General features: G+C 55.3%; 1 protein-coding gene across 7 annotated transcripts in view; it reads right to left on the bottom strand.

Annotated features, from left to right (window-relative positions):
• The window catches only part of Znf618 (zinc finger protein 618), a 158,050-nt gene that overhangs the window by 53,796 nt on the left and 80,538 nt on the right, over positions 1-23,716 (bottom strand). For all 7 annotated transcript variants that reach the window (XM_071600859.1, XM_027949458.2, XM_071600857.1 and 4 more), the window contains exons 2-3: positions 19,885-19,928; positions 188-447 (exon numbers count right to left, since the gene is read on the bottom strand). In XM_071600859.1, the coding sequence (XP_071456960.1) occupies positions 188-447; positions 19,885-19,928 (304 nt within the window). The remainder of the gene's footprint in view (positions 1-187; positions 448-19,884; positions 19,929-23,716) is intronic.

Genomic DNA, 23,716 nt, shown 5'->3' with positions numbered 1-23,716 from the left:
CCGCCGGGGCAGGAAGAAAAGAGCCTGCAGACAGACGCAGAGGTGGGTCTCAGGAGCACAGGCTTGCCCGGGCTGCTGCGGGGGCTCTCAGCAGAGGACGGGGCAGAGGCCAGGCCCACTCCCCCACGATGCTAGCCCCACATTCCCGCCCTGGTCCTGGCCCTGAGCCTCTCGGCTGGGTGCTCACCAAGGGTCTGCTGGTTGCGGACACCGCCAATCACCACGCAGATCTCTGCAGGCACGTCGCCTGTCCCGTCCTTGCTGACCACCTTCTTCTCCTCCTTGGCCTCACCCTGCCAGATCACCTCCTGGATGTAGTCGTCGGGCAGCTCTGTCTTGACCTTCACCTCCGTCATCGTACCCTGTTCGGCACTCAGCGAGGCCTCAGCTGGCGCTGGCTCTGGACCCTCCACCTTGGTGCTCTTCTGGCTGCGCTTCAAGCGCTCCCTAGGAAAGAGGAGAGTCTGCTCAGAGTGGACACCATCCCTGCTCCCAGGCCCAGCTGGGAAGCCACCAGCACAGGCACCACAGAGACACGCAAGGCTGTGTATGGAGTGGACAGCAGGACCCCCAGCCCACTTAGCTTCCCACACAGTCCGCGTGGCTGCCCCAAGGCTCCCAGGGGGGCCATGAAGCACAGTTTGAAAACTGCCAGGCTGATATGGCTCCAACTAATGTTACCGTTAGGAGAGCGGGAGTCTAAAGAGGTCCAGATGTGCCCAGTTGACTCCTGGCCCTCGTTGGTACTGACCACAAGTGAGTTACCAGCGTCCTAGAAGGGTACCTGCAGCTGGCTGAAATCTTTTTCTCAAACCTCAACATGCACCTGCACCGGCTAGGGACCCTGATCACTGTGGGATGCTGCAACAGGGCTGGAGCCTGGGGTTCTGCGTCTCTGACGAGCTCAGGTCAGCTGGTGCCTGCTCCTCAAAGCACGTGTTGAGCAGCCAGGGTTTAAGTGTCTGGCGCAGGCCAAGCGCGCGTGTTGCTCACTTCCCTCCTTGGCAGGCCGCCTGGAGAGCTCTCCAAGCTCTTCCTGCTCCTGTTTTACAGATGGGGAAACTCCAGTCCCCAAAGGCTCCCGCGATGGCCATGTTGGGGAGCCAGCCCTCGGGCACGGAGGTGGCTCTTCCAACACCAGAGAACCTGGAGCAGCAGGGTCAGCACTGAGCAGGGCAGGGCATGCACTATGGAGTCTGTGTCACAGGAGGACACAGGGGTCAGGAGCAGAGTCGTGACAGCCCTGGGCCACCCACAAAAATAGTGGCAGGCCAGGCCCTGACACCCACCCCAGAGCCAATCTCAACGAGACTCTCCACATCACCCTGTGGCCCTGGGACCTTGTGTGGTAAGGAAGCTGAGGCGTGCACACGCTGGAAATCGTTACATTGCTGGCCTGGGCAGGTCGCCCTGGCCATGCCGGCCTCTCCAGTGCCCTGAAGGGCCTGGACTGTGACCTTTAAGGCTGGCTCAGGCAGAGCCCCCGGGCACACCTACTGAAGCACCCGGCGGTGGGCCTGGGCTCTGGGCCTGGATCTGCAGGGGCTTGCTGTGTGGCCGGGCCAGGACCCGTGTCCTCTCGGGGTCTCAGCCACTCCATCCGCCAGGGACCTGGGGCGTGTCATGCCTGCTGGCCCCAATCCAGCTGTCCCCCAGGTTGGAGATAGTTGGGGTATTGAGCCAAGAGGGTAGGTGGGGGCAGCTAGCCAGGAGCAAGCAGAGGCCACCTGGAGGTGCTGTGGGTCACGGTGCCTGCCCCCATTCCTATGCCCTCGTCATCCCTAACGTGACTGTGTCTGGAAATCGGGTCCTTAGGAGGCAGCTGGGCTTAAGGAGGCCAAGAGGGTGGTGGCCTCGTGAAGGGGTTCAGTGGTGTTACCAAAGCCCGTGCTCTTCTCCACACAAGGACAGGGCAAAGGTGGCCACCTGCAAGCTAGGAAGACCCTCACCAGAACCGGAGCAAGCTGGGCCCTGACTCTCGGCCTCAAGCCTCCAGAATCTGGAAAAGAAACTGCTGTTTGGTGGAGCCGCAGGGTCTGTGCGCTCTGCTACGGCAGCCCGCGTGGGCCAACAGGCCTCAGGACAGCGGATGGAGGCCTGGACAGGGAGGCTGGTGACACCAGCCCTGGTGGGCACCGCCACTTCTGCTCTCACAGCTGTGCCAGCCATCGCATCTCCCAGCCTCAGTTTCCCCATCTGCAAACCGGAGCCACGGGAGTTGTCACGTGGGTTTTCATCAAGCACAGGGAGAGCACCATAGTGCCCGGCCTGCGACCGCTCCCACTGCCGTGAATGACAGGCCCTTAGGACCCTTCTCACCAGTGGGCGCAGAGGTGCCGCTCCCACCATGTAGCATGCCAGCACCAGACATTGTCCCGGCTTGGGCTCCTTCCACAGCAGGAAACGTAAGCCGATGGTCCACCCCTCAGAAGTCACTGGCTCATCTGTCTAGGGAACCCTCTGGCTCCCCGTGCCCCGGGGAGTGTCCTAACGCACAGACCCCTGCAGCAGACCAGCTCCTCTCTGCCTCACACTCCAGGAAGCCCAGGCCCTGGCTGGTGGGCTCACATGTCCAGTGGTGTCAGGGCGTGGGAGGTGGGACAGGCACCTGTCACAGGCATCCGGCGCTCAGCCTCAGAAGGGAGCCTCCCCACCTGCAGCCCTGCCAGCCCCCACGTCACCGACTTCTGAACTTTAGTATCCAGAACAGAGTGGAAACCCAGGGCATCTGAGCGAGGGGCAAGACGGGCGGTCCCCTGGCTGCTGCGCCTCCACAGGAGAGTGTGTGGCTGTGTGGCCGGGGCAGGACCCGTCTCCTCTCGGGGTCTCAGCCACTCCATCCGCCAGTGCTTCGCTGCCATCCTCGCAGGCAGAGAAGCCTTCGGCTCCGGGCAGCCAGCAGGTGTGAGAGGTCACAAGGAACCACCGAGGCTTCAGAGAAGGAGGCTATTCTGTTGCTGCAGCCGGTCAGCAACAGTAGGCAATGCCTGGGGCAGAGGCCTACCCCCGGAGGCAGGAGCAGAGGCCGGGGACATTCCTGTGGAACGCAGGTGTCATGGAGTGAGATGGACCAGCACCAGGCTTGGAAGCTGGGTCAGCCCAGGGCTAATGCTTCCCTGGCGCCCACCATCCCTTGCTGTGGGGCAGGGAGAGAGGAGCTATGGTGTAAGCGCGACCCCAAAAGTTCCGGTGCTGCAGGTCTGGTCCCCAGCGTGGCCATGTAAGAGGCAGAGCCTAGTGGAGGTAACTGGGGTCACAGGTGCCACCCTCAGCGGGATGAGCATGTCCCACAGTGTGCGTCAGCTCCCACCAGAGTGGGCTGCTGGGCAACAGTGTCCCGCTCTCTACGCGCACCAGCTTCCTGTGTCACCATGACCGCTACCTCTTGAACACGTCTCCACCATTGTGATGCCATCTACCCTGAGGTCTCTCCAGAATCCAGGGCAGCACCACACCCCTGAACCTTAGGAACTGTGGCTCAATAAACCTCTTTTTCCCTTCCTTCCTCCCTCTCTTTCTGTCTTTCACACCAGGGACTGAACCCAGGGGTTCTTTTCTACTGAGCCCCAGCCCCAGCGGTTTTCACTTTTTAATTTTGAGATGGAGTCTCACTAAATTGCTTAGGGCCTCACTGAGTTGCTGAGGCTGGCTTTGAACTTGCACTCCTCCTGCTTCAGCCAGCCTCCTAAGCTTCTGGGATTATAAACCTCTTTTCTTTATAAGGTATCTAGTCTTGAGTATTTTGTAATAGCAGCAGAAAACAGACTAATATAAATAGTGAGCGGAGGGTGCAAGGATAGGACCTTACATGGCATGGATTTTAGTGCACAGGCTGTGGATTCCGACCGACAGACATTCAAACCCAGGTTCTACCACTGTTGGGTAATGTGACAGAGGCCTGTGAGGGAGTGCGGACCTTGTCTAGACCTGTACATGCAGCAGAGACTGACATACTGATGGAGGAGCCAGCAATGCACTGTGTTTTTCAACATGAGAGAAACTGCTAGTGTTCCCACCACTAGCTGAGACCACATGGTGCTAACAGTCGGCCAGTCCTGCCTGTCCTGAGGTTCACTGGGCACAGAGACAAGACAGGAGCTGATGGAACAGCCTCCTCCTCAGAAGCCCGTCACCCCAGCTTCCTTCACTGCCCATGTGCTGAACCTGACAGACTCAGTGTCCCTCCCTGCTCCTGAGTCCTCACTGGTACCAGGACACCGTGGTGGGGAAGGGGGAGCTGGGTGTGACTCCCATCTGCCCACTCACATGCCCTGTGACCTTGGGCAAAGACTCCTCTCCAACCCTCAGTTTCCCTGTCGGTCACAGGGGACCACGACTCTCGCTGTGCAGGGGTGGGAGATGACGCCTGTGAGGAGCTCGGCCAGGGACCTGGCGTGGAGTGGATGTGCACAGACGGCAGGTGCCTGTACGACGACGGCTTAGTTCATGACGTCCTCCTTGACTTTGGGAAGCCTTCGCAGCTTGGAGCCTGAGTTAGACTCCCTGTCTGAATGTCATGTCCACCTTGCACGCACAGGTGACGCTTACAGCTGTCCTCCCACAGCGTGCTAATGAATTCATCTCGGGGCACTGGTCACCTTTCTGACCTCCCTGTCTAGCTTCTAGCTCATCATCTCATTTTACTTCCTCTGCAGCCCTGGCCGCTCTCTGAAGATATCTTGTCCGTTTATGACTCACCAAGCCGTTCACACCTACGAGCAGGTCTTGGCAGTCTTATGTAGTGCTGCATTCCTAACATCCAGCAGGCACACAGTAGGTGCTCCATAAATGCTGTACTCTGTCAATGACCAAAAGAATGACCACCTCCTGATAAGATGGCACTGGGACTCAAGCCTCCTGTGCCTCCTGAGCGTCCCCTGGGATGGAGCGGATCCTCATTGTGGGTTTGCAGAACTGAAGGACGTCCATTTGCAACAGGCCTGGGTATGAATGCATCACTGGAGACCCTCGGCACAGGGCAGAGCTGGGACCTAAGCCCATGAGTCTGGATTCCCCACCCTCTGTCCCTTCTGCAAACCTACCAGCCCCAGGAGTTGGGAGGTAGGAAGCAGGGCCATGGCCCCACCCGTGGGAAGGCAGCCTCTCCTTGGCTCCTTCACCCTCACCCTGTACCCCAACACTCAGAGGCCATGCCGGGTGATACAGCTGCAGCCGTGTGACCAGCCTGACCCCTTACTCAGCCCCTCGAGGAAAGAAGCCGCCCTCCTTCACCCACAGGCACAACGGCTCACGACACCCCCAGCCCCAGCATCAAGGACACAGGCAACTTCCTTCTCCTCCCCCGGCCTTCTGCACTTTAGATTTACAAGCCCAACGATGCTTTTCTCGGATGCTCTGCATTTAATTAGGTGTCCTAATAACAATGGAATTGCAGAAGTACTTATATCACTTTGAATTAGTGGTGCAGCTCCTTCTAACTTCCTTAAAAAATTTTTTTTTCATATATCATTTTTTAAAATAGAGCTCATTATTTTAATTATATCCATTTAAATGTACAGTGGAGCCCTTGGATATTCTCAGCACGAATCATTAGGTATATTAGTGAAAAAGCACTCGGAATCTATCTACATGCTGACACTCCATAATCTATTCTATTTGTGTCGCTGTAAAATAGATTTATATATAGATAACTACAAAATAGTTGCTCAAGATATGCTATGAATTTTATATTTAACCCAAGTCACACTTCAACATCAAATCCAAAGTCGGGCACTAAAAAGGATATTTTTCAGCAAGTACCTGCTATATGTGGTCACTGGTTACTGCTTACGCGGGTCTGCTGGGAGGGAAGCCAGACCCAATGGGCCCCTGCCCAAGGAGACCGGGAGCCCTGGCCTTTCTCTCAGGCAATGGTTCTCAAAGTATGGCCCTTTGAGAACTCGGGGTTCCATCACAAAGGCTTCGAGCACACACATAGCTGGAATGGGGAGGTGGCTGTTTCAGTTTGGACCTAGAATGTCCCCACGGTTTGCATGTGAAAGGGTTGGTCCCCAGTGTGATAGTATCAGAGGTGGGACTTTGGAGAAGGGACTCGACCATTCGGAAGGCTCTACGCTCAGCAGTGGGCTCACCTGACGGAGCCATAACCCCACGGCAGGACTGGGAGGTGGTGGGAGCTGAGGAAGCAGGGCCTCGCGCAGGAAGTGGGTCATGGTGTGGGGGGGCGGGGCCTGTATCTCGAATCAGGCCCCTTCCCCCTGTCTCTGCTTCCCGGCCACCACGGGCTGAGCAGCTATGCTCTGCCAGGCCTTCAGGTCCTGACGTCCTGCCTCATCCAGGCCCAGAGCGATGCAGCCAGTCGACCTTGGACTGAACCGTGAGCCAGAATGAGCCTTCTCTCCTTTAAGTTGTTCCTGTCGGGGATTCTGTCCCTGCTGACTAACGCGGGGGTGTAGACAGGCCCTCCCTCCCCCTCTTTCAGCACGCACAGCTCTGCCTTTGGTTCTGACACACACGTCTGGACCTCCTCACCTCTGTAATGGGGTACAGGGTGCCCCCCCCAAATAAGATATGTCCACATCCTGATCCCAGAATCTGTGAATATGGGGAAAGGGCCTTTGCAGTGTAGCAGTTACGGGCGTTGGCGCTAAGCTCACCCTGGAATTACTGGGGGGGGCCCAACACGCACCGAGGGTCACTGTAAGACAGGGAGACCTGAGACGGAAAGGGAGGAGGAGGAGGCCGTGTCACTGCAGTGACAGAGAATGCAGTGATGCGGCCACAAGCCAAGGAATGCTGAAGGCCACCCGAAGCAGGGACAGGTTTTTCCCAGAGGCCACTAGAGACAGAACCACCCTGGGGACACTTGACTTCAGACTTATGGTCCCAAGAACTTTGAAACAATAAACTTCTGTTGGTTTAAGTCACCCAGTTCACGGTACAGCAGCCCCCTTTCCCTGTGGGGGGCATACCGCAGACCCCAGGTGGGTGTGTGAAACCATGGTAACCACACCCAACCCACAGACACTGTTTTTTGTGTTTTTTTAATTTTCTGTGCTGTCTTGTTTTTTAGTGTTGCCTCACAGCACCAGAGTTGATTTATCCTTCCACATTTTATACCCTAGTGCCTCCTTCGCATCACTACTCTTGGCCATTATTAAGTGATAAAAGGTTACTTGAGAACAAGCACTATGATACTAGTCAGAGAGTTTACCTGAGAACCGAGAGAGGTACGAAGTAACCAGTGGGCAGGTAGCACATACAGTGTGGATACCCTGGACGAACAGCGAACGAAGCAGGACTCCGTTGAGATTTCGTCATGCTACTCAGAATAACAAGTAATTTAAAACTTACACATTGTTTATTTCTGGAATTTTCCATCTAATATTTTTGGACCACAGTTCTAAAATTGCAAAAAGTCAAACTGTGGGGAAGCGGGAACTATTGTCATTTGTTAGAGCAGCCACAGGAAACCCATACATTCTATAGGACTACATTTGAAGAAATGGCTTGAGAACAGTAATGCTTATCAGCCACTGCCCTCCGCTACCCACAGCTTTCGCTCATTTTGTTCTTATGCATCCCCATTACTGAGTCTGGACTGTCCAACGTGCTTGAAGACTGCCGGGGAGGGTTTTCAAAACAAATCTCTTCCTCTGTGTTTTACCTGCTAATTCAAGAGCTTATACCCACCCCATCACAACCGGCACCACCAGAGCCTGAGCCCAGATGGGGAAACCAAAACACAGAACAGGACCCATACTTTGTTCACTTCCACACCCCGACTCAACATTCACAAGTGAGTAAATGGCAGGGTGACGAGCCTAGTCTGAAAAGCAATTCTGGCTCCTGTCTGCTGCTACCACTAAACCCTGCAGCCTCAGACAACAAACCACATAACTTAACCACGGACCTGAGGCCTGAAGTCACGCTATCTCTGGGCAGGCTGGAGAAAGAGGCCCAGGTGATGCCAGGTGCCCCAGAGTCAGAGGACATTGTTTCTAGGCACAATTTCTACAACATTCCACCCCAAAATGCTGACACTTGTTCTATCAAGTCACAGTAAATATGACCAATTCTCAACCACCTGAGCTTCACTCTGATTTCTGCTGTCAATTCCCTAGGCTGCCCTTTCCGGGACTCAAGTTTTACTCTTCTCTTGAGATGGCTCTCACTATGTGGCTCAGACTGGTCACGAACTCCTAGGCTCAAGGGATCCTCCAGCCTCAGAAACCCAAGCTGCAGGGACAACAGCCATGCACCCCTGTCACTGGCTGCTGGGACTCAGTCTTTCCATCTGAACAACACAACGAGTGGGCTGGAATCTGAGAAGTCTAAAGCCCTGGTAGAGGCCCGCCCGTCACCCAGCAGATGTGTGCTGTGCTCCTGTGCAGACCCCTCCGCCTCCAGACGCAGCCCGAGGACCACTGCCCTTCGCCCAAGGGTGCCAATTACTCTGGCACCTCACCCGAGACAACACGAGGGGAGGGAAATCCTCCCATCCCAGTGTGTATGGACGCCTTGCTGACCTGCCTCAAGACTCAGCTTCATTAGAAGACGCCACTCCGTAGAGAGAGGGCGACCATCTGAGGCAGAGCTTGCTACTCTCTGCAGATGCACGGACGCTGGAATGTGAAATGAATTCACACACACCCCAGCACAACTCCAGGGCCCAGTCGACCTGCTGCGGAGGCCGACTTCAGACCAGTCCCCCATGCCCCACGCCCTCCTCCCACTGATCAGTGCCACTGACTGGCATCTGCTTGCAGACGGCGGCAGGCCCTCTCCTTGGCAGTACTCCTTAGTCTAATGAGGCTGTTGCCTCGACCTCACCCCCAGAGCTGCCCCTCTAAGGCCCCCTGCGACGCCCGCTGTTAAACCCACGGCCCCGACCCCTGTCCATGCAGCTCACCCCCCCCCCCCAGCAGCCCTTACAGAGCCGCCCTCTGCTCTGATCCACTCTCTTCACTTGGCTCTGGGTCAACGGAGGGCCAGGCCTCCACTGTGGGGCCACTCTTGTGCCCTTGCTGAGGCCTCCTCACCTCCTGACTCTGTGGGCAGCCACAAGGGTCAGTTCTAGAACTCCTCTTGATCCACACCCCCATAATCTCCGGAAAGCTCATTCTTTCAAATAGTAATTGTACGACGGTGAATCCCAAGTCCCACCTCCAGTCACCTCCACCCCCAGAACTCCAGACCTCCACAACCACGTGCCTGACACCCCCACTCAGTGCCACGTGGGTGCCTCAAATGTCACAGGTCCTAAACTGAGCACCTGCTGTGCCTCACTCTGTGCCAAGACAGGACAGTCCTGCCCCCGGCCCAGTGCTCTCCCCACTCAACCCTGGCTCTCTGACACCACGACCCAGCAGCTGTAGCCGGCTCCACTTCAAATAGCATCCCATCTCCTGGGACAGCCCCCCAACTCCTCCCTCTCTCTCACCCCCACTAAGGAACCTACCAGCACATCCTGTCACCTCCACCTGCCAAGTATGGCCAGACCCTGACTACTGTCACTTCCTCACGGCCACCACTCCAGCTTGAGCCACCCTCCCTCCCTCCTGCCCTAATCACCTGACGACCAGGCTCTCTCCTCCCTGTTCATGGCCCCCAATTTATGACTGAGAGAGCGGCCAGAGCAATGCTGTTTAATAAGCCAGACCAGGTCACTCCTGGGCTCATGGCCGACGGCTGAATCATCGACGGTCCTAGCGTTCACCCAGCGATGCTCTATTACCCCGTCCATGTTGTCATCTGTTTCCCCAACTGGAGTGCAAGCTGCAGAGGGATGTGACTTGGTCTCACCGGCCCAGAGCATATGGTGGCAATGGTCAGTAAGAGCCTGTCCACCCCGTGAACCAGGTAAGGTCAGCATCAGCACCTGCCGCGTCTGACACCAGCAGGCCCTCTCTGCAGTCCATCTCTGTCGCTGCAAGTGTCGATGATCCCCGGCTTGGTGAACACGCAGCAGTGAGTACTCAGAACTGGGCGACACCTCGCTCACATGGCCCTCAGTGGAACGGGGGCTGGGGTGTTCTGCAGAGGCCAGTTTCCTAAGTGCAGCTTAGTCCTTGAAAGTTGCCGCAGTCTGGCTGGGCACAAATAACCCAGCCGCCACAAAGCACTTGTATGTTCAAACAGGAAACTTTATTGCCCGAACTCCACCAGCACTCCACGCACACTCCCCGGGAACTCTCCCAGCTCTCCACCGGGCCCTATTGCCGGACAGTAAAGGTCTATATACAATTGAACACACAGCTTAACATAACCATCATCATCTCAATGGCTCACTGGTCACCTCTCAACTACTCCCTCTGGCAAAATGCCATGCATCATCCCAACTCGGCTGTGGCCCTCAACAGATAGTTGCTCTTATCTTTCTGATGGAAGACTTCCTAAAATTTCCCACTTTCTGAAATGCCAAGATAGGGTCGCCAGGTGACATCCTGACATCTTCTTCTTCTTCTTTTTAATATTTTTAAGTTGTAGTTAGACACAATGTGTTTATTTATTTAATGTGGTGCTGAGAACCAGTGCCTCTCACATGCCAGGCAAGCGCTCTCCCACTGAGCCACAACCCCAGGAGGTCACCATGATCAACACCAACAGGAACAGACTCAGGCCCTCAGGGGACAGGTGGCTGACCCTCTAAAGGTCCAGGGCCTGCATCCTCATACCATTGCTTCCAGAAATGCCTTTCTCCACTGTCCCTCACTCCCTCAAGTAACATGGAAAGTGACTGTCATGGTTTGGATGCGGTGGCCCCCAAAATGTCCATGTTAGAAAGTGCAGGAATGTCCAGAGGTGAAATTAAATTATGAGAGTTGTAACTTCCCCGTGGATTAACTCACTGACGGGATAATCTGGGTGGGGGGAGAGCTGGAGGAAGCAGGTCACTGGGGAGTGCCCTTGGGGACCTGCCTTGGCTCTGGCCGCTGTGCTCTCCCTCTTCTGCCTCCTGCTCCCGAGAGGCGGGCAGCTTTCCTTGCCCGCGCCCTTCCCTGCGATCCCGGCCTCCCCTCGGGCCCAGAGCGATGGAGTTGGCCGACCATGGACTGAACCTCTGAAACCGTGAGCTCAAGACAAACTTTTCCCCTTTAGGTTTTCTCGTCGGGTATTTTGGTCCCATTGATGAAAAGCTGAGTGACACAGCGGTGACAGGAACCGTCAGGACGTATGGAGCTATGGAGCATGTGCAGCACGCCAGGTGTGGTACTTTAGGCCAAGGAGTCACCCTCTCAAAGTTCCTTCCGCCTGACGCCTTCTACAGAGGGCAGTTTCTGTCTCACAGAAAGGCGTGGGTTGGCCTTTGTCCTGGTGTCTCAGCTTTCTAGTGACAGAAGCAAGTATACCAGGTCTCCCGACTCCAAAGCTACGACTTCTAACCATCTGGACAATTTTGGCTTCCTCTTCTCAAAAGAACTGAGAAAACAATAGAAATACCTGTTGAATGAACCAACAAATACATGACTTCACCCCAGGAGCTCCCTGAGATGGGGCCCGCCTTCCCTGCCTCCTGCTGGCTCCAGGGAGCCAGGCTAGGCACACGGAGACCCCGAAACAGCAGCATGGAAGTGAGGGAAGGAAGGAAGGGAGGCTCCGCCTCCCCCCTCAGCCTCTCGCCTGGAGCAAGACACAGGCCATCAGCAGGAGGGATGAGCGGCCCTGCACCTGCCGCTCCCCTCGAGTCCCCTCGAGTCTGCACACGTCACCTGCTCCTCTGTTACCCCCTCCTCCGTCACCCCCAGCTGTGACTTCCACTTCTGTCGTGTATCGCTGATATATTTTAATAAATAGTCAAGTAGAAAAGATTAGATTAATAGATTGAAACTATTAACCTATTAAACAACTCTAACCAGTCTAAAACTCAAAATAACCCACAATGCATAAATATATCATTAGTTTGAGATGATTCTTAGGCACTTAATTTTCTTCAATGCTCGGTGTCACTCAGCCACAACGTCGGGTAATACTGCACTTTGGAAAGACGACATGAAGATTTAAATATCAAGAATAAATTCCCTGGTTAATTGAAACCTAAAGTGGGGGAAGCAGGGCCCTGGCAACCCCGCCAAGGCACGAACCCTAGAATGCGCCAGGTGGGCCCTGCAGTTCCAGCCGGGGACTTCCTCAGCAGGTGCTCTGGCCCCCGGGAGTGGGCCCAGTCCAGGTCTTTAGAAGGAATCAGCGCCGACGGCATTGTAATAGCACACGGCCTTGGTTCTCCAGTGGCCCGGCAGCGGTGCGACTCTGACCTGTCAGCAACATGTGGACAGCCACCCGTGTTCTCCTTGCACACCTGTCCACACACAGAGCGAGGCGAGGCTACCTGCAGCTTCCCCTCACCATGGAGGCCACAGAAGGGCCCGTGTCCACTGTCCTGCAGAGACCCTCCAGGGCACACACAGGGTCTCCTGCAGACCACAGCGGGCAGGCAGCACCGGGGAGGAGAGAGTAGGGCTGTCCCCAAACCCACGTGTGGTGTGAAAGCAGGATCAGCGTGATCCTGCCCACCAGCGACTTCCAGCCAAGACTGTGACTGAGCCATTATCCCTGTCTATGCTCTGACCTGGACCCCCTGGACCACCTCCTCCTAGGAGTGGCGGGGCGCGAGCTCCTCAACAGGACCCTGTTCCTCCACTTCCCTGCCCATGCGCCCGCCACACCCCGCCGTCCTCGACGGGCTTCTTCCTCCTGCCACTTCAACTGGCCTCCCTCCACCCACCAGCCGTCCTCAAGACAGAGGGCGACACACGGAGGTCTGCCATAAAGCTCTGAGCACTCCAGGGAGCCCCAGCCCAGGGTCACTTGCTGCCTAGAACAAGTTTCCCAGAATGCACAACAGGGACTCTCTTGGCCACAGGTCCAGCACTCAAGAGAGATGCAGTTTCCTTAACCCACCCAAACCTCCCTCTGCTCACATGCAGATCAGGAGTGACACTAAAAACCAATGGAGAATGGAAGGACAGGTGCATAGGAGGCCCACACAGCACCTGGCCCAGCCTGCCCCCCATCCACAGGGCCCCACCTCCACTGTTCCACCAACTGCTGTCAGAAAATACTCGGGAAACCCGAGTCCGTATTGAACACAGACTTCCTGTCTCTACTCCCTAAACAGAGCAGCCTAACAACCACGCACACGGCACTTACGCTGCATTAGGTGTGACAACTAATCCAGAGGTGATCTCGGGGTACAGAAGGACGCACGGGCTCCGTGCAAACGCTGCGCTGTTTTTTATGAGACTCAAGCACCCTCAGATCGGGATCCATGGGGTGCCCCGGGAGCAGTCGCATGTAGATTCTAAGGGACAACTGGACCCCACAGGGACCCTGTTAATGCTCTTTGCTCCTGTTCCCACGAAGCCCTCACCAGACAAAATGTGAAAAGCTTGGTCCAACTATGAAAAGGACGAGCTCTCAGGACAAGGACAGAATATTTCACACAGGAAGGGAAGGGAGGGATTCTCAGCTAGGAGCGGGAGAGGCTCGGGACACCCCAAAGCCAGGCTCACTGTGGGAGGAGCAGGGAGGGACAATGCAGAAGGTGGCCGCGCAGCCCGCCACCCTCCTTCACCAGCCACTCTGCGTGGAGTGCAGAGGCAGCTCAAGCCCGGCATGAGCCCGCCAGCCAGCGAGGGCCAGGAGAGGCCTTCTGCAATCAAGGGCCTTTGGCATGATAGGCCCAAGAAGCAACAGGTCTGGGCCTCTCAGCAACCACTGAAGGTGGCTCTTTAGGATGTGGCAAAATTCTGAGTGCTCTGAACTGATATCCCCAGGTTCAGGAGAAGAACTGAGTTTGTTCCTGGAGCACCAGCAAATTCAGTTGGGTGGGGGACTGGGCAGAGTTCCCCAAGAGACCCCCAGCTCAATGCTCTTTGCTGGGCCACCCAAGCTCAGGTGCCCTTTAGAAGAAATGGCTCATGGATTTTTATGCACAGGAATTGTGGTTTGCATTTCTAAGACTGTCTCCTAAGGGCAAATTTAAAGCTGCCTGTGAATCTTCCAGAATCTGCCCTCTTCTACAGAACCTAGGGTTAGTGGTAATTGGTTAAGCAGAGGGTGAACTCTGCCCACCAAGGAAGTCTCTGGCCCCTCTGGATAAGGGTACAATCCCCTAGAATCAACCTGCAGTTTTGAGTTTTGTGGACCAACTTTGCTCAGAGTTGAGCAGGGGAGACTCTATTGTTGGAGATAGAATCTGAGCTCCATGCACAGGAACATAACCTAGAGTCAAAATGAGGCTGTCCTGTGCCTGAAATGGTCCCGGTTTCCAAATAATTTGTTCTGGGAGTACCACACTGTCCACTGACTAGCACTAGGCCGAGTGTGACTGTGAAATTTTGTGCAAATGAAATTAATTTGTTCAGGATGATTTTTATTTTATTGTTGGAAACCAAATGCCAAGTAAGAAGATTATTTAAAGAATAATTACGCAGCCACACACACGTGGTTACGATTAAATGGTCCACTGGTACAGACCTTGGCTTAAAGGGTGAGACTCAGCTAGTTCCAAAGACATTTTACTATTAGAGTGACCTCAGAGGAGTCTATCCTCAGTTCACTCTGAAAAAGAACAATTCCAACTGTCAGGCATAGCCACAGTGGTGCACACCTGTAATCCCAGTGACTCAGGTGGCTGAGGCAGGAGATTCTAAGTTCAAAGCCAACCTCAGCAACTTAGCGAGTCCCTAACTCAAAAAGTAAAGATAGGTTGGGGGTGTGGCTCAGTGGTAAGCTCCCTGGGGGCAATGGGGGCAACCCCTGATTTAAAAAAAAAAGAACGACACCAGTTACAACCTCAGAAGGGAGGCTGAGGGGGGCAATGTGATCTGTGTAAACTACAAGACCTGATCCTGGCCCTCCCACAGCAGATGTCATGCCAACACATCATTACTCTCTGCTCCATATTCCCAGAGGCCCCGACCTCAGGCAGTGTAACAGCCAACGTCCTACCACCTTTCCTCGCTGCTGCAGCAATGCAATCAGTATGCTCCATCCCCACTCTCTTCCCTGTGTCCAGGCTCCCTGAGAAACCAATTGTCACCCATGGCTGCCCTCTCCCAGGAATCCAGCCCGCATGGTGGTGATCAAAGTGAGTGTTTATTGAACACCTACTATGGTCCAGGCACTGTGTGCAGGTACACGCACTGTAAGTAGACTTAATCCTCACTGACAGCACTGGGAAGGTGGTCCTAGTGACACAATCCCTGTTTTACAGATGAGGAAACTGACAGGCAGGGAGGCTATGTGACCAACTCGAGGTCACACAACCAGGCCACGGGCAGCACCAGGATCTGCACCCGGGCTGTCTGAGCTCTTCCTCTCTGGGCCAAGCTGCTTGGGCCCCAGCAGGTGGAGAAGTGAGGAAGATGCCCAGCAGATCAGGCAGAGAGGGCAGGGAGTGGGGGCTCTGGAGGGAAGGCCACCCCAGTCTGGGCCATCCTAGGACGGAACAGGAGGCTGTGCATTTCTGGACGTGGGCTTCAATCCGGAGCCCTCAGGCCTGGAGACAGCCTTCCAGACACTCACTGCTGGCCCCCGTCACGGTTGCCGTCTGTCCTGAACCGAGGCAGCAGCTCTGGGAACACCTTGCCCTCTGCTGTTGATTCACCTCCCGGCAGCCGAGATGGTCCTTTGCAAACCAAGTCACATCAAGGCACCTCTCTGCTCAAAACGTCCTGCGGCTCCCCATCTCATGCACAGTAATGGCACAGGCCCGCGCACGTTGTCCAGTGGCCTTGCAGTGCTCACGGCTGCTCGGGGGCAAAGAATGTCCCCTGCACCGGTGTTCTCCCTGCCCAGAAGGCACTTCCCCAGACTTCCCGGCTCGGTCCCTCACATCTCCCAGAGATGCCTTTCCCGACCTCCCAGATTAAAGAGATGGCACCCTCTCCAGGTCTCCCTGTCCCCCCACACTGCACCTGTGACCAGTGATGAGCACATGGTTTATGTGTTTCTATCATCTGTCCCCCTCCCCAGGACACCACTCCACAGGGGCAGGGCTTTCTGTTCTGTTCAGTGCTGCATCCCTGGCACCCAAGGCAGAACGTAGCGCTTAGTAGGCCCTCTGTAAATACCTGTGAAGTGAATGTGTGAGACTTGGTTTCACCATCTTCTCCCTCCAACCTCCCATCTATAGGATCCTGTCTCATCTTTAGGCAGCTAGAATGTTCCAGGGAGCAAGGGATCACGTGCCCTCTCTGCCCTGTTTCCTGATCTCTAAAATCAGAGGGTGGGACTGGACAACCTGCAGAGCCCTTCCGCCCAAGGCCTCCAGCTCGCAGCCGGCATCGCTCTTCCTCCCTGGAGCCTGCAACAGCAGCTCCTTCAGAACTCCTCCCCGCAGAGGCCCCAGGCCCAGGCCCTGGAGTAAGCGAGGCTCGGCGGCCGCCTGGCCACGTGAGCTGTGACCCGCACACCAGGTCACCCCCGACCCCAGGTGCTGGGTCCCTGGTCTTGTAAAATCCGCCCAGGCTGGGTTACAGGGAAGTAAACCCAGCCACACTCGGCTGTCTCTTCAGATCCAGAACACACCTCTCCTTGTCCCCTCCATTTAACACTGATTCCCTCGCAGCCCGTGCTGTTGGTCTTGGGGTCCAGCCAGAGGCCCTCTGGAGAAATAACAAAATTGCGTGTTCCAGGCCAAAAGGCGGCGCGGGATGAAAGCAGCACCTGGTGTGATAACAGAGCGACAAGGCAGGGCCGGAGGCAGGCCCGACCGGGCGGGGGTCCTCCCAGGTCACTCCTGCCCGTGGCCCTCTAGCCTCACTCTGACTTTGGGGAGCCTCCACACCTCCGGTTCTCAGCAGAAACGGAGACTCAACAAGCTCTGAAGCCCTACAGAGCATCCCCCGGTCTAAAGCCACCCGGGGGCGTCAAAGCCACTAGTAGCAAGGCCAGGGCCACTGCTACAGTTCTCCTGATGCCTCAGTGTGTCGTCCACTCCTCAGGACGCAGAGATGGCCTTTCGGAGAACGCTACTGGTTTTAATCCCACAATCAAAATATACTCACCTGGGAGCACCCCCAGAGCCCAGCCTTCTTGACAGTCCCCGGCCCCTAAGGGGCTCCTGGAACTCTGTCAACTGCTGACTTCACATGGACAAGCAGGAGGGTGGAGCAGGGAAGTGCAGGCCACATCACCCAAGGAGCCAGACTGGGAAGCAGCCTTAGCCCCGCGGACCCCTGCGCCTCGCCTTCCCTGTCTATAAAGTGGGAATGCTACGAACACCTCCCTGGCAGGGTTGTTATGAAGGCAACACCCAATAAATAAATGAATGAATACGTGCAAACCACTTAGCTCAGAACTGGACGCGGAGCCAGGCTACATGACAGTTGTTATTCAAGGCAACTGTGCTTTCACACTTCAAGTCACACCCAACCCACAGGTTTGTGCTGCCTTCCTGGTGGGCACTACAGCCCCGTGGCAATGACATGGGTTCAGTCACTATGTACCTGCTGTGGAGAGCCTAGGCTCCTCAGAGAAGAGATGGCACCTATGCCCCCCTTCCCCTGCCCCGACCAGCAGGCATCTCTAATCAATCTCCGCACTCGTCCCGTGGACTGCAGCCTCAGGCTGGGAACACTCACTCCAAAGCTCTAGGCAGCCACAAGCACCACTGGAAAACCTGCCTGCTGTCCTCTGCCCGCCACCACCAGGCAGAGCCCCTATGAGAGACTCAGGCAGCAGAGGGTCAGGTGAGGACATCCCACCACTGTGATAAGGTGGACCTTCGTCTTGTGGCTCACTGCTGTGGGCCCACCACTGTGCCCACCACCCAGACACTCTTAACACGTCTCCTGGGTGAATACATTAGCATCTAGCCATCGGAGCCCACAGCACACAGAGCGAGTGCCCAACGAACACAGCAGGAAGGACAGTGGTGGGCCAGACCCTGGCCCGAGCCCACCATTGAGTGGAGGAAGTACCGGCTCCGTCAAGCACACAGCCACTTTCTCCCCTTAGGACCCTGAGCAGCCCCTCCCCTGTTCCACAAGCACAGCGACAGGGTGGGGACACCAGTCAGGACTTCTAGTCCTGACTTCAGGTCCAGCAAGTGCCTCCATCCACCACTCACCACTCTAGGGACTCCTCCACCAGGGGTCCAGGACACAGGACACTGGGCACCCAGGTTGCCACTGACATCTGCAGGCCTACCAGGGTCCAGGCCCACATCGCTGCCCAAGACAGACATGGCCCCTGCCCTGGGAAGCTGCCACTCCCAGAGGGAAGGGAAAAACCGCACACACACAAATAATTCAGCTGTGTGGGCAGGTGACAAGGGCCACAGGCTGGGTGGCATGTGTCCCGAAAAGGAGGTTGGGGAAAGCATCATTGAAGGGAGGGAGGACGGAATCGCAGGCTGGAAGGTAAAGGGCACCAACGTGGGAAGACAGAATGAGCATTCCCACCAGGCACGGTGGCATGGGCCCGTCATCCCAGCTCCTCAGGAAGCAGGAGGATCGCAAGTTCAAGGACAGCCTCGACCTAACAAGATCCAGTCTCAGAACCAACAAATGACATCCTTCCGAGTGCACGTGGGTGGGTCACCCCTGGCTGCTTCCACACTCACTGGCAGAGCTGAGACACGTCGGAGACCACGTGGCCTCGAAACAGAAGACATCTGCCAGGCCAGCAGCATCCTGTGGGTGGCAAGGGCCTGGTGTCTGGAGTCCTGGACTTCAATCCGTCCTGCAAAATGCTGCCAGAGTGACCTTCCTGGCGCACAGAGCCAAACACATCTGTGGATTCCCTAAGTGTGTTCCAAGAGACGCTTGCTCCACAGCATGAGCCCAGGAAAAGTGTCCCTCAGTTAATGAAGCTTGAGGACTCCCAAACATTAGCTCTTTAAAGGCTCTGAAACGCCCCCTGCAGAGAAACCTGTTTGACTCTGAGGCACTTGTGGGACCTGCAGTCAGGACTGAGGGGGCCTGGAGCTGGTGTCCCCAGAGAGAGTGGCTGTGTGCTTGACTGAACTGGTGCTTTCTCCACTCGATTCTGCGCTCAACCCACTGACCTCCAAATTTATCTGGCCACAGACAGAACACTCTTAATTCCCCAACCCCCACCTAAAACACAACACAACACAACTCCAGGAACATTTTAGAGCACTGCTGTTCCCTGGGCCACAGCGAGGGCTTTCCCGCTGGGCATTCACAATCTGCCCTGAAGTCCAGCAGGGGGGCCAGTGCCCATTCCAGAGTCTACGTGTGTGCCACAGAGCCACCTTCCCTGCCCATCCACTACCTTCTTCTTGCCTCCCATGCCCCAAGTAAAGGCCACCTGGTCACTCCAGCTCTGCTCTCCGCACTGCGACAGGAGCAGCACTAGTGCCAACACTGACCAGGCACTTACCTGGGCCCCCTGTGTAGCTGTCCTCAGCTTAGGCCCTCGGGATCTCCTTCTCCTTTCTGGTGACAACAGCTCAGCTTTCCTTGAGGGCCACCCCTCCCCCATCTTCTCCCAGCATCAAAGGTGAAGCTGGACCCCTGGTCTGGCTCCTCGGAGTGCCCCACTGCCCTCACCTGGGGTACCTAGTGAGGGAGAGGAGCACAGGACCCAAGCGCATGACCCCAGCGCAGGGCACAAGATCCACACGCAGATGCGGGGGGAGGAGGTGGCTCACCCCGGAGTCCACACTGCAGCAGCCAAGCTCCCCACCTTGGGCTTCATCCCCAAGTCTCCCCCGTGGGAGGGGCCAATGGCCAGTCAGAAACGCATCATCCCTGAATTTGAGCCCTGGAGGCCCACAGTAGGCACATGGAAAAGGCCGTCTACGCCCTCACACCCTCTGGGAAGCTGTGGCTACTTCTCAGCAAAGAGGGCTGGTCTGACCATCCCACCTTTCAGGGAGGACCAAAGAGTGGTGGCTGTTGGTCGTGAAGACCGGGGACAGGAGAAGGGGCTGGGGCGCAGGGGTCGTACCTGCTGGCAGTGCTTTTCCTTCCGGCTGCACTGGCTCCGTCAGCCTGCAAAAGAAATCCAGAACACCTCCATCAGCCAGGCAGAAGACACCGGGTCCACCCACTGCCACCCGCCAAACTCCCGCTGGAGACCGTCTTCAGACAGAGGGGTGAGCGGGCCACAAGCCCCGGCCCCATTCCTCGGGCTGGGAAAACCTGCCCCTGGTGGTAAGGGGGAGTCAGGAGCCCTCGCCATCCCATTCGCTGGTCCCTGTAAGCCTGGCACCCACTGCCAACACAAACCAAGCAACCGCACAGCCCTGGGGACTCGGTGGAAAGTAAGTAACCAGTTAAATCTGAGATTGAATTGCACCATCTTTATTTTCAGCTGGGATTTCCAATAAAACAGTAGCTGCAGATTTATTCCTACCAACCAGAGGGGGAAAATCCTATTATGTTAAAATATTCTGTCCCCCAAACCCATGAGCAGGGGGAAGGCCAGAGAGTCCCAGTTCTTAATCTCTTTTATTTGGGAGTGGGGGGTGGGTGGGGAGATAAGGCTGACCAAATGAAATTTTCGGGAATCATAAAATTATGGTTCAGAAGGAGAGACGAAGGCCCTGGGCAGAGGGAGCTGCCTGAAGTCTCATGAGGACCAAAAGACAAATATCTGGGGTCCTGACTCCTAGGCCAATGCTCAAGAGAACCCAGATGTAGACGGAGCAATGCCAAGGTCCGCCACCCCCACCAGCTGACCCGAGCACTCCTCAGCTGCCTCGAAACACAGGCCAAGAGGAACCAGAGTTGGGATGATGCAGCTCTGAGACTCTAGTGCGTGTTTACAGAATTTTTCCAAGTGGGCTCAGGTCCTGTACTTGGAAACATCCGGGCAGGTGCCGCAGAACCCCCAGGACTCGGCACCGATATTCGGCTGTGAAACACTGGCACGGGGGCAACCCTGCACGGGACAATGACTGGCGACCTTCCGTAGCCCCCTCGCCCCCAGGTCCACTCCCGCTGCTCCCTGGTTATCGTCATTTTGTTCCCAAGCTTTTCTAATTTTCAGACTTCCAAAAGTAAAAACAGCAGCCACTTTTTTGATGCGAGCCCAGAAGCTGCAGAACTGGTTGGTGGTCTTTGATGAGAACCCGCAGTCTACAAAAATAAAGGATTTTACCCTCTCCCCCCTCAACAAAGGCTGGATTTCCAACTTCTCTTATAAACCAGAAAACCCAGTGACACCTAGGCCCAGAGTGACAACCAGCTGGAGCTGACAGTCCTGTTTCTCCACAGTCCCCACCCCTCCCTCTCATCTCTCTTTGGGCACCGGCCTGGCCCTGTGAATGCCACCCTGCTCCTGAAGGTGACTCCCGCCAGGCGTGGGTATGTGGACACGAGCCCACGTGGAAACGTGCCCACGCGACAGACACAGACACTTTCATTTACTAAAAAGTCCCACAGCGACAGGCCCAGGTCTGGCTACTCAGAAGGCCACCTTCAGTAGCTCTGCAATGTTCTATCTCCCACCAACATCCAGGAGAACCAAACAGGAATGGGGTGACACCGCAGAGCCCCCCATTTCCCACACAAGGAAAATGGAAAAGTCAAGGATGAGCGAGGAGGGAGAACTTGAATGGGAGCAGGCAAGAGGTCTGCCCGCCACGTCACGGGAGCAAAGGACAGATCACTTATAGCCTCTTTCTGCCACCCGGCATTCCTCAGACCTGTACGTGACCTGTCATGATGCTCGTGTCCAAGATGTAAAGTGCTAGAGCATTTCACACCCATTTTCAATGTTGTTGTGGTTTCTTTTCTTTCTTTTTCTATCATAATTTTATGCAGCATTGACCGGGTCAAGTGTGGCAAACCATGACCGAGCATCTTGGGCACAACTGATTGTCTCTTTTATGAGCTGATGGCACTTCAGTTTTGAAGCACTAGTAGTCATAGTCATTTCTGTCTTCCACTCAGTTTTAGAAAACAAAGATAAAACGCCGACAACATTCAAATAGTTCTCAGAACACGTTGTTGAAATGCAGTTGTGTCTGCAGAGGCCCAGGTGGTGGCACTAACACTGGGGTACTGGAGCAGCCAAGGGAGGAAGACCACCTGGGCAGAGGGCAGGGGTAGGAGAGCCAGCCTGGGACATGGACATGCATGGACACAGTGGGAGACATCCATAACTGCAGGTGTCAGCATCACAGCCATCATGGCTTTCTGCCCTCCAGCCAGGGAACCTGTGATGCCCAGAGCTCAACTCCCAAGAGTGGCGATCCGCGGCACACAGGCGGGATTTGTCTGTATCCTCACAAATCCATCACAGTGGTCCCTTCTGCTTGAATTAAGCTTAACTTGGACCCTGCCATTTTCCTAGGCCCAAAGGTCCAACACCAGCAACTTCTTGATCCCACCTAAAACACAAACTCACCTTTACCCAGCACCATGCAACCTCATTCTCAACTTGAACTGAAGTCCAAGAGCACAGGGCTTCGGTTGGAGCCGCAGTCTAGGTTTTGCCATCGTCTAGCTGTGGGATCTTCAGCAAGTCGTCTATACTCTCAAGGCCCTGGTTTCCTCATCTGCAATTCAGCAGGATGCTAACTCTAGGACCCACTTCATAGGACTGGTGTGAGACTTCAGATAACTTAAATAAGGCGACAGGTACTCAGCACAGGCTCAGCTGTGATACCACCATTAACAAACCTGGATGTAGTCTCAGAGGCCACCATTTATTCAGTCCAGGAAACAGAGACCCAGGCAAAGAAAAGTCCTCGCACAAGATCACACGCGGGTGAATGAGGAGCAGGGCCCACTTGGCTGCCCAGAATCCCACACTGTGCAAGTCAGACTCTTGAAGGTGCACAGCGCTGGCTTCACCAATGGGTGGGGTGCCACTCAACCCAGAACACAGGTGACAGCTCAGGGCATGGGAACTGCACCGCCGAGGCCATCACACCTTCCCCTTCTGCCAAGGGACACTGTGCTCATGAAGGACGCAGCTTCTTGCCCTGGCTCACTATGGGTCTCCCTCTGAACCTCTTTCTCTGGAGCTGAGGGTCTTTGCTGGTGAAAACAGGAGGGGGGCAGAGGGCTGGATCAGAGCCTCCCTTCTCTGCCCCTTCTCTGCCCCTCCACATTGAGCTGACCCAACCTTAACAGACCCCTCTACGGCAAATGAAAGATGGAGGGCAGATGACCCACGGGGCCCCTCTTTCTCACTCTCCCATGGCTGGTGGCGGTGGACCCCAAGCCCTCCAGCCCCCATCCGAGTGCCCACCCCCATTCCTACCCCACCTATTCCCTCTCCACCAGCTTCCCCGCAGCACCTGGGCATGGCTATTTTTGGTTTCATTCGACCTTCCTCTTCCCTCCCAAATGAATGTTAAGTTGTTCTTTTCCATTCTCTTATTAAGGGTTTTCTTGGAAAGAAAATATTATTCCAAACCCAGAAATTTTATTTCTAAATTTGTGCAAATGTAAGTTGTAAGACATTAGCTGCATTTCACATTTTGTGCAAATGGCAGAAACAGGCAATTCGTGTGCTACGGGATGGGGGCTGGCCAACGATTTCGATAAAATAAACCCTTTTTTAATTTAAATGCTAATGCACTGAATTAAAATTTAATAACTGAGGAAATTGAAAAGCCGAGCAGGAATATTGGAAATAAATCCAAGCAGAAACAGCTGAAATTAAAAATTCTAGAGAGTGGGAGGACAGCAGCTAAGCTGTCTTATATGATTACATTTTTTTTTTTTTCAGAATGAAGCAAAAAAAAAAAAAATCCTATCTCTCGCTGGCTCTAGGGCAGTAAATCCACAGTGCTGTGATTTATTGCTCAATTTTCCTGAGGGAA

Source organism: Marmota flaviventris, chromosome 13, assembly GCF_047511675.1.
Source record: "Marmota flaviventris isolate mMarFla1 chromosome 13, mMarFla1.hap1, whole genome shotgun sequence".
NCBI classification, from domain to species: domain Eukaryota; kingdom Metazoa; phylum Chordata; class Mammalia; order Rodentia; family Sciuridae; genus Marmota; species Marmota flaviventris.
The sequence above is the reverse complement of the archived record's forward strand: the minus strand, read 5'-3'. Positions and strand labels throughout refer to the sequence as shown.